At 37.8% G+C, this 10,525-nt stretch overlaps 2 protein-coding genes and 1 long non-coding RNA gene across 6 annotated transcripts; 1 reads left to right on the top strand and 2 right to left on the bottom strand.

Moving 5' to 3' along the window:
* The first annotated feature begins 3,000 nt into the window (after positions 1-3,000).
* Positions 3,001-6,239, top strand: LOC121250108 (GDSL esterase/lipase At3g27950-like). 4 transcript variants are annotated; one of them, XM_041149050.1, is made up of 7 exons: positions 3,001-3,409; positions 3,674-3,778; positions 4,001-4,173; positions 4,260-4,530; positions 4,624-4,870; positions 5,472-5,532; positions 5,987-6,239. In XM_041149050.1, the coding sequence occupies exons 1-7, from the start codon at positions 3,157-3,159 to the stop codon at positions 6,005-6,007; spliced, it is 1,131 nt and encodes a 376-aa protein (XP_041004984.1). In that variant the 5' UTR covers positions 3,001-3,156; the 3' UTR covers positions 6,008-6,239. The 4 variants fall into 4 exon arrangements, 3 of the variants coding, with proteins under 3 accessions (XP_041004984.1, XP_041004982.1, XP_041004983.1); XM_041149048.1 differs by having other exon boundaries at positions 3,004-3,409; positions 3,674-3,877; XR_005937705.1 differs by having other exon boundaries at positions 3,005-3,409; positions 3,674-3,877; positions 5,472-5,640.
* Positions 4,723-5,417, bottom strand: LOC121250110. The gene is made up of 3 exons (XR_005937708.1): positions 5,200-5,417; positions 4,927-5,006; positions 4,723-4,884 (listed from the first exon to the last, which is right to left on the bottom strand). It is a non-coding gene; the product is annotated as an uncharacterized LOC121250110 (long non-coding RNA).
* On the bottom strand, positions 5,636-9,553 carry LOC121250106 (protein KINESIN LIGHT CHAIN-RELATED 2). Its single transcript, XM_041149046.1, has 3 exons — positions 9,257-9,553; positions 6,651-8,641; positions 5,636-6,162 (listed from the first exon to the last, which is right to left on the bottom strand). The coding sequence occupies exons 2-3, from the start codon at positions 8,624-8,626 to the stop codon at positions 5,949-5,951; spliced, it is 2,190 nt and encodes a 729-aa protein (XP_041004980.1). The 5' UTR covers positions 8,627-8,641; positions 9,257-9,553; the 3' UTR covers positions 5,636-5,948.
* Between the last annotated feature and the right edge of the window lie 972 nt (positions 9,554-10,525).

Below are 10,525 nucleotides of genomic sequence, written 5' to 3'. Positions count from 1 at the left end.
ATCATGTCCTGAGTTAAAAATTACAAGTGATCAACTTGAGAAAAAAAGACAGATCTTTTACAGTCCATAAAATCTGAAATTTAGGACACGGTTACTCAAAACAAAGACTGTTGGGACCAGAGGATAGGATAGACAAGTTAACACCAACTCACGTGCTATAAATCCTAGCTACATTCTAACAACATTTTAACAAAAGATTAAATTACATTTAGGCTACTGGCTTCAACATTTTAACTTGTTTCTCCAGATCTAAACCGCTTCAATGCTTCTTCCTTCTAGTCACTCTTCATTTTTTCATGTAAGGGTTGGGGCAGCTGTAATTTCAAGATCTACAGAAGCAACATGAAACTGGAGCAGCTATTTAGACTGTTCAATCACCGGATACACAAGATACACTTTGCCCCTACTTCTAACTCATCCAGCATCATCTGTAAAAGCAAAAGTAATCGACAGAAACATAGCATTTACGAGGAAACAAAAAGCTAAACTACAAATTGAAAGAACATGAGGGATCCAAATATTTGATCATGAAGTCAATTTTGTGTGTATGTAATATACATCTAAAGAATAGCACATAACTTTCCAATCTACAAAACCACATCTCGATAACATCCAAATATTATTGATCTACAAGGCAGGTATCCCTCTTCCACTAAATTCTCTCCCACTTTCCCAACATTGCTGCTGAGTGCCCACGGTATGGTGTGGACTTAACCCACCAACCAATTCCAGTAGTTCCTGCTGCCCATTACATGTGTGGGGGTGTACGTGCTGGGCTCCAGGGGGAGACAAATGTCAGGGGCTTATATGTGGCGGGCGAGGTTGCATGCACAGGTTTGGACGGAGCAAACCGACTTGCTAGTAACTCTTTGCTTGAAGCACTAGTTTTTGCAAGAAGGGCTGTCAGCCCTTAATTGATCACATGAAGAGCTCTAGACATGATCTTAGTGCTTCAAATTGGTGGGCTAGACCGGTTGCTCCTTTGTCACTTGGAAGTGATGCTATGGACAAAATCTTAATAATGACAAGGAAATTAAGGAAAGAATTGCAATCAATCATGTGGGAGTACGTGGGAATTGTTCGACCACAACGAGGCTAGAATTTGCAGAGCAAAAGATTGATGAGTTGGAGGCAAATTGGGAGGATTACTTAATTAGAAGGGGTTGGGTGCCAACAATGGTTGGGCTTGAGGGTTGTGAAATGAGGAACATTTTCTGTTGTGCAAAGCTCGTGGTCAGCAGTGCTGCTCTTGCTAGACACGAAAGCCGTGGACTACACTACACGGTTGATTTTCCTCATCTGGTGGAAAGCAAAAGGCTGCCAACAATTATTTTGGCCTGTTCATCCGTGAAGAGTTCCTGGAGTTCACGACAGCTACACAAGCCAGCCCTTATAGCAAAACAGTAATGCACCCGTGATGGCAATTTAGTTCTTTACCATTATATCTGAAAGTAAAATGATGAGGCCAGATTGGGAGTGTCTTGCAGCATTTGTTGGCTTCCAATATGCTTGCGTAAGTCCATTTATAGTGATAATAATTTATGCTTCTTCCCATATCTTCAAAGATATCAGGTCACGTGCTGGTTGGACTTGTATGCCATCCATGCATGTTTGAGTTTTCAATGGATTCATTTTCTCTTGTGCAGTCTACGCAGAGAACAAGAAGCACAAGAGCATTAGCATTGATATTGGCTTCATAAAAAACCTAGTCAAATGTAAAATATGATGAATTTCATCAAAAGAAAGCTGCATTGGATTAGCCAAAGAGATAAGTATGAAATTTTGAACTACAATAAATGGATATGTTTCTTCAAATTTGAAGGGTTACTGTTCACTCATCAAATCTATTTTTTATTTACTTTTAATCTCCAATGGTCTTTTTTATTTACGTTTAATCTCCAACCGTCTTATAATAATAATGTAAGAATAAAATTTAATTATTAATTAACATATGATTAGTGTAATTATAAAATATGAAAATAAAATAAAATATTATTATTAAAAAAATAATATTATTTTTTTAGTCAATTCAATAGCAAATCCAATGTGTAGTTATGGATGAAGAAGTTTTAGATATATCAAAAACATGTTCTTTTCATCAAAATTTGAAAATGAATTTGACGAATCCAATACTAGTGATAAGGTACCGTTTGTCCATAGGGCATGTGTTTTTGTCTTCGAAAATGCTATGCATTCTCATCTCCATTCCTATCTTCTTGGGTTATTAAAATAAAATGTCATCATTTATTCATTTATTAAAAGAAATTTACATTCATGACTGGATACATGTGGGGATATCCTCATATCAACTATTTGGAGTTTTATCGGAACAATACTGGACTGATATGGACTTTATTCCTGCTGATACTCTTTACAGAAAAACGTCCAAGAGACAGCACTTTGCCTAAACAGAGACTTAATCTCACCCTTTATAGAAATGGATGACTTAACCTTTACGGAGAAATCGTCCAAGAGATGAACTCTTTTTTTACTTTTACTATAAAATAAGGAAAACAAGAGTAAAAAATGATGGATTACAGTTTGGACCAATTTCGGTAGACTTTGACGGTGCATGAGGTAACACGTTTGTCTCTTTTCAAACACAAAAGTCAAATCTAAAAGATCTGGTAGTAGTGATTTGGTGTGTGTGCACGTGAGGACCACGCATAGTTGTAAGCGGCACGTGAGGACCACGTGCAATGATTTTAGCAAAATCGACACCATCCTCTGAACGATTTGTGGTCTATGAGTCTTCTCGTTGTGCGTGTCTCTCGAGAGTTTGTGCCAATAAAATAAAAAACAATTTACATGTGCTTACTTACGGAACAAAAGAAAATGATAGACATCTAATTATTTTTATAATATTTTATATAATTATGTTTTAAATGAGGAAAACATTTTTATAAAATACCTTTAAAAATAATGTTGCTTTACATAAATATCCTATTTTAAAGCATAATTATAAAAAAATTGGAAAAACTGTCCTACATTTATCGTTACTCCAAAACAAATGCCAAAATCCCGCATCTTTGAAAATCAAAGTCGATATGTCGGTAACTCTGACGCTGCCTACATTCACTCTAGAGCCCACTGAAGTATAAACAAGATGAGAGTGCAACTCTTTTGGTACTGACAAGGGATATTGCCAGGACAACCATGGATTCGATGAGGCTATATGGTGTGTTGCGGCTCGTGGTTGTGGGCTTCTTGGTGCTTCCAGCGGTGGCGTTGGGCGGCAGCGGTCCACGGAGATGCGAGTTTCCAGCAATATTCAACTTTGGAGACTCAAACTCGGACACCGGAGGAAGATCTGCCGCATTGTCAGAGGTTCATCAACCCAATGGAGAAACCTTCTTTGGACATCCTTCGGGAAGGGTTTGTGATGGCCGTCTCATCTTAGATTTGATAGGTAACTGGGCTAATCCTCTGATTGCAGTTTCGTTTTATGCAAATACAAAGATTCACACAAAATGGTTCTTTGGCCTAAAATACTCGGGTATTAAACTTAATTAGCATTGTATAAGAACGTCACTTTGCATGCTTAATAGTTATGATCATTCTGGGTTTGGGTCCAAGTGATGCTGGCTGTGTATATAGCTGACGAAAAGGAAAAGGTGACTATATGATGCATGTGTGGTTGTGTATTTTTACTTATTTCTCGATCTCAGTGCAGCCGAGGAGCTGAAATCACCATACCTGAGTGCATACTTGGACTCGATCGGGACGGATTTCAGGCATGGTGCAAATTTTGCAACAGGAGGTTCATCCATTCGTCCAGGCGGGTATAGTCCATTCCATCTCTGGATTCAGATGTCCCAGTTCATGCGTTTTAAATCTCAAACAGAAGCTCTGTATAACAATCAACTTGACCCTAGCAGTCAGTCTCTCTCACGCCCCTCTCACTGTACCTTGTGTGCTAAAAGATGTTTCAAAATACAGTACTTTGTGGTCCTGAAAGCTTACTAACAATGAGCATTGAATTTGTAAATTTTGGCTCCAGGAAAGATCCCATCAGTCAAAAGCAGCCTCCCAAGGCCTAAGGACTTCTCAAAGGCTCTTTACATATTTGATATTGGACAGAACGATCTGGCCTATGGTTTTCAATACACAACAGTAGAACAAGTTCGACTTTCCATCCCTGATATGTTAAGCCAGTTGTCCCAAGCAGTGCATGTAAGCAAACACCACCTGATGGTTATAATTGAACAATTTCTGAAAATAACTGATAATTCTAGCCATTCTTTTGGTCGTTGTTTAAGCAATTGTACAAGGAAGGTGCAAGAATATTTTGGGTACATAATACAGGCCCAATCGGTTGCTTGCCAAAAAGTGTAATAAATGACCGATCTAAGCCTGGTAATCTGGATCAAAATGGGTGCGTGAAGCCTCAGAATGAGATAGCTCAGGAGTTCAACAGGCAGCTCAAGGACATGGTGTTTAAACTGAGGGCACAGCTCTTTGATGCAGCATTGACACATGTCGACATGTATTCCGCTAAATATGCACTAATCAGCAATGCAAAGAATGAAGGTAATGTTAATTTTATCTACAAACATCAGTAGCAGTGGGATAATAATCCACTACCCATTGCAGATCTAATCTTTAACTGTTTGATGATGACAGGTTTTGTCGATCCATTTGAGTTCTGTTGTGGGAGTTACTATGGATACTCTATTGATTGTGGGAAGAAAGAAATAGTTAATGGAACGGTTTATGGTAATCTATGTCAGAATCCATCAAGGCACGTTAGCTGGGATGGCATACACTACTCTGAGTCAGCCAACCTATGGATTGCAAACCGAATTCTCAATGGCTCCTTCTCTGACCCACCAGTTTCAATTCGGGAGGCATGTTATCATCCCAAGAATTTGTAAGCACATTGCACTATGTTAATGAACATTGAATGCTGCTCAATTGCTTAGAAACCTATGTTAAAGAATGCTGCTCGTAATAATAATTCTTTTTGAATGGTCCCCTGAATATGCAGTGTGAAACGAGTACTATTACTCGTTGAGTTACACAGTTCAGATGAGATGTGATGTTTTGTTTAAAATTGAATAAAATATTGTTATGATATAATTTTTTAATTTTATTTTTATTTTAGATTTTGAAAAAATTAAATTATTTATTATATTTTGTATAGAAGTTTGAAAAAATTATAATGATCATATGAGATAAGATAATTTGATTTTGTGTAACTATGCTTGATTTTGCAATCAGGCAAACATTAACTTTCAAGGCGACCAAAGTCGGTTTTATTTTCTGTACCGTATGAACTATGTTCCTGATGCATTTCTCTATTTACTAAAAATTATCTTTAAGGAAAAAAAAGCTAAAAGAAGCTTCATTGTTGGGAATTCTCCATCCTTGTAACTTTCAGAAAAAGAGAAGGACATGGATACTCATGGATGCTATTGAGTTTTAGTTGATCAATCAAAATTGTGAGTTTTGATGCCTGTGAATGTCTACATATCTTCTTTCACCTCGAGACAACTGCAGTCCATCTACAACCACCAAACCAAGTGTATAAAGGTTTGAAAGCAGTGCATGAAACTTGCCTTGGTATTAGTAGTACAGCGTGGCGGAATCTTGAATAGCAGTTGTTGTATCACAGCTCGTGGCTGTTGGAAATTGAAATCGGTACATATTTTCCGAACAAAGAATTACCATAAATTGCTAATAGACAGCTGGTGCACCAATAATAGAAAGTGAAGTTTCATCAACATTGAAAACAAGAAAATGATGTTCCACCAATTTTTTTTTTTTATTTATTGACATGGAGACATACAAAGGAAGAATGCTCGTAGCTGCTATTATTGTTTATTTCTTTTTCCGAATTTGCCAACAGGCCCAGCACCCATAAAAAAAAAAAAAACCAACCACACCTAATCCTCATCTGAAAGATATTTTGCAAACAAGCATATAGATATATACATACACCATGGGCATTACAATACCTTAATACCATTGTCGTTTATGATCTCAGGGTTGGTGTCGAGGAGTGTAACTAGTGATCTGGTTTTCCTGTTCCGGACCCTGCCGGCTTCTCTCAACAACTCTGCTAACCTCCGCCTCTCGTCATCCACATCAGGATTTGCTGTTCCTAGCTTCTCTTCTCTCATTCCAACGAGATATTCCAAAATTCCAATGGCATCATCCAGCCTGCCAAATTTTAAAGTTGGAAAGCACAAAAATATTATTACAAAGTTTAAATAAAGAGAATCTGTACTTAGATTGTAGATATACCCCGCAAAATGCTGTGTCGATGATTGTGAAATCATCATTTGTCCCAAAAGCTTAAACTGATGGGAAGATATAGATTTTATTATTTATTTTATATCTTAACACTCCTACTCACGTGTAGGCTAGACTCTCCTTCAATGGATAGCCTAATACGTGGAATATTCAATTAAATAAGATAAAGTGTAGAATCAGTGTTCGAACTCAGGACCTCTGTTCTGATACTATGTGAAATTACCATTTGTCTCAAAAACTTAAGCTAATGAGAAGATGTCAATTTTATTATTTATTTTATATCTTAACAATGACTAACAACAAAGCAGAGAGAGAAAAGATCAAAGCAAATGGTGCAAAACAATAAAAACTTCTCACATCAGTCACTTTGATAAAACATAAGAAGAGAATAATACCTTCCCATTGCATCATAAGTGCCAGCAAGATTGCTATAGACCCCTAATGTATCTGGATGATATGGCCCATATTCCTTTTCCAGTATACTTCTTGCTTCTTCAAAAAGATCTGCAGCCTCGTTTATTGCATAGCGCTGCACACAGGCAAGTCCCATTTGGTTAAGAGCAATCCCAAACAGTGCAGATTTCTTCTCTCCACTCATCCGAAACTTGGTAATGGCACTTTCCAAGGTGTTGTATGAGTCAGAGTAGTTCCCCATTATAAAATACATAACCCCTATCTGGGCCTCAATTCCTGCAATTGTGTTTTGTTGACCAGGGGCGTCGCCGAATATTTTCAAAGCCTTCTTAAGTAGTCTGAGTGATCGCTCCAATTCGTTCATAGATTGATAGATAGCAGAAACATCGATAAGACCGCTGGCAATCTCCTCTGAGGGGATCCCAGGATAAGGCTTTCCATAGATTCGAAGTGCATTTTCACAATAAGATTTGGATTCCTTGAACTTCCCTATCTTGTGGTACAAGTCAGCTAAACGAACAAAAACCGAAGCAACAGTTGGATGATTCTCTCCTTTAGCTGATTTAAAGACCGTGAGTGCTTTCTGATAAGAAAATACTGCTTCATCATACCGAGCCAAGAATAGATACGCGTCTCCAATGCTGCAATCAATTGATGCTACATCTATTTCCAGGCCATTGGCTGCCATGGCCATGCTTGCTAAAACATAGTGCTCAAGAGCAGCTTCATAGTCTCCCTTTGCATCACAGATAAGTCCCATGAGCCTCCTGTCTGCTGCTTCTTCAAGAGAAGCAGGAGAACCATTCTTCCTGTGGATGTCAAGAGCCATCTGACAATGCTCCTCGGCCTCATCAAACTGCAATGCTTGAACATGTGCCTCAGCTATATAGCGACATGTCTCGCCAAATCGAGGGTCTGTTTCTCCCAATACTTGCCTCTGGATTTCAAGACCTGCTGTATAAAACAGTATTGAATTCTCAATCTGACCTAGCATTGCATAAGTATCACCTAATTGCATGCATCCAGCAAACTTAGCTAGTGCATGATTTTGGCCCTCCTCTATCACTGGGATGTCAATTGAGCGCTCAAGAATCGGAATTGCCTCATTGTGTTGGCCTAAGCTGCAGTGTATTGCTGCCAAAACATGTAAACACATGACCAGCTCCAAACTGGGCTTCCCGTTTGCACATATCTCAAACGACTTCAATGCCCGAAGAGCCAATACAAGAGCTTTCTGAGGCTTTCCACCAGAGGTAATCATATCCCTAGTTTGTTTAAGCAAGAACGGGCCAAGTTCAGGGTTATCTAGTCCTGCCACAAGAGGATCCTCGATTCCATTCCGAAGTTTTTCTTTAAGTAAAGCAACATTTCTCTGTTTTTTCATGGCGAAAACTGCATTTACCTTTCTGGAATTCTTCTCATACCTCTTATCAATGGGAGGCCTCTCATGAGAAGATTTACTCCTGGGACTTGATTTTGCTGATGCTCCATAGTCCAATTGTAAGCGAGAAAGCTGCTTAGGACTTGCAAATTGGGTCTTCGACTTCTTTGCCGACTTTTTAGCAACAGAACCGTTCTCTTTCTCTGGAGTCAAGTCACCTCCATTACTTATTTCCTTATTTTCTACGAGCACCTCCTTTGTTACCTCAAATTCCTCGCTAGCTCCAACAAGATGACGCAATTCTGAATCAATCCTTGATTCCCATCCGTATGACACAAAGCTAGTCCTTGAGGGTGACTGATCCGAGCTCTGCATCTCACAGACATTGTGATACAGCTGGTCGATAGAGGTGTCAAAAACGCCATCAATAGCCAGATCAATGGAATCACTTTGAGCACTTTGCGTACTCAACGGACTTCTTACAGAGCTTTCCTGATTCGATGTTTGGCTTCCATTAAATTCGTGGTCTAGCACACTGTTCCCATGTATTGCATCCATAGCTAATCGGCCAGGCATCGTTCTGTGTCTTTACTGATGAAAATGAAACAGAAAACGAAAGCAGTTATCAGAGAGAAACAGCAAACTAGACCTGTGCAGTTTATACAGAATGAATTACAAACTAAAATCTTAGCTGCGGATGATTAACTCAATGTATATTATGCTGACTTTCCCATCATAAGCAAATGCCACAATCCAACATCAAGTTCAAAATAATATTAAGATTTTGCAAGAAAACAAACGAAGAGTGCAATGACCAAGCACCAACTTCCATTTGCACCCCACAAATTTTTGTTCCCAGATTCTTCTATTATTTATCGAACAAATAACATAACGTTTGATCCGGTGCATGAAAACCCAGAAAGAATGAAATATATATTTAATGGGCTCTTCGAAAGCTAGAGAAGTGCTTATAATTCAATGACCAAGCACTAAAGAACAACATAATTCAGTTGAAAATTGAAACAGTTACGCAGTCATCAAACTCCAATGGCAAAAAGCTAGCAAAACAAACGATGCGATATAGAAAACACATAAATAAGTCAACCTTTGAAATAGATGTCAATGCACTCGGGTATCAAAAATGAAATTTAAAAAAAGAAGAAGAAGAAGAAGCAGCAAAATATTCAGACGATACAAGAAACATACCTCACTAACGTGCCAAGAAAAAGAAGCTAGGCCAAGAGGCTTTGACTTTTCAAGTTCTATCTCTGGGTGTACTTATGTACAGAGAGAGAGAAAGAAGAGAGGCAGGGGGAGATGATATGTCTCTGAATGCTTATATATGAGATATGTTGGTAGAATTAGGAGAGAAGGATGGGGACAAAATGGGTTTTTTATTTTCTTATTATTTTTACAGATATTATATGTAGAGGTGTGGGGTTGCAGAGAGTTGGAATGTTGAAGCAATGAGGAAGGCGACCTTTCTCCCACTCCAATCCCTATGGGGGATGATTCAAAAGGAAAATTACTACAATTAAATAAATAATAATAAAAATTTGCTTAAAAATCCTGGCTGTGATGTTACAAGTTGGCGGGATTAACGGCTTTTCAACGCCAAAACGACGTGCGGACATGATCAGGTGACAGCATTGTGTCCATGTGAGGATTTCGGAAAGAAAAATGTTACTTTTATTAGATGTGACACATTTAACTTATAATAAGATGCGATGTATTTATTATTTATTTTTATTTATAATGATAAATATGTCACATTTATAAGTAGAATGGTGGCGTGTTCTATAGCTGTAACATTACTCTTTCGGAAATTACCACGTGGCAAAAGAAGGTTTCATCTTAATGTTTGCTGGAGTCTAATAATAAGATGCTTTTTCAAGGTTCCACGTGGGCCACATCCAGCCGTAGTACTGGGGCTGTTTGGGTTTAGCTAGCTTAATAGTAAAAAGTAAAATATAAAGTGGGCCCTGGACCGGCGGCTATGTAGGCCCAAACGTAGACAAATATCTATGGCCAGTTAATAAAATTTAAATTCGTCGAGATTACGTATATATAGACGAGTACTACTTTTATATATTTAAAATAATAAGCTTAAGACGTAATATTTCCTTATTTTGTATTTGGTCGGTCCAATTTATAATAAATAGTTGTTTGTTTTTTTACTCTAATTTCTCCTACAAGATATACAGGTCTTAGTTAGTGTAGATTCTACTCTAAGAAAATAGCGTACTACGTGATGTGAACATCTAATCAGGGTGTAAAAATATATATGAATATAATTTTATTTTTAGTTTAATTTGGCTCCATTAATTGTCACCAATCAGTAAACAGACTACTTTGGCCCCAATTCTTTACCAATGACCAATACTTAAGGGGGTTATATATAAATAGCAATATATATATATATATATATAGTTCTGTAACATATAATCACTTTTATATATTTATTACGTACTCTAC

Source organism: Juglans microcarpa x Juglans regia, chromosome 2D (assembly GCF_004785595.1).
Source record: "Juglans microcarpa x Juglans regia isolate MS1-56 chromosome 2D, Jm3101_v1.0, whole genome shotgun sequence".
NCBI lineage: Eukaryota > Viridiplantae > Streptophyta > Magnoliopsida > Fagales > Juglandaceae > Juglans > Juglans microcarpa x Juglans regia.
Note: the sequence above shows the minus strand (reverse complement) of the source record. Positions and strands in the feature narration are given on the sequence as shown.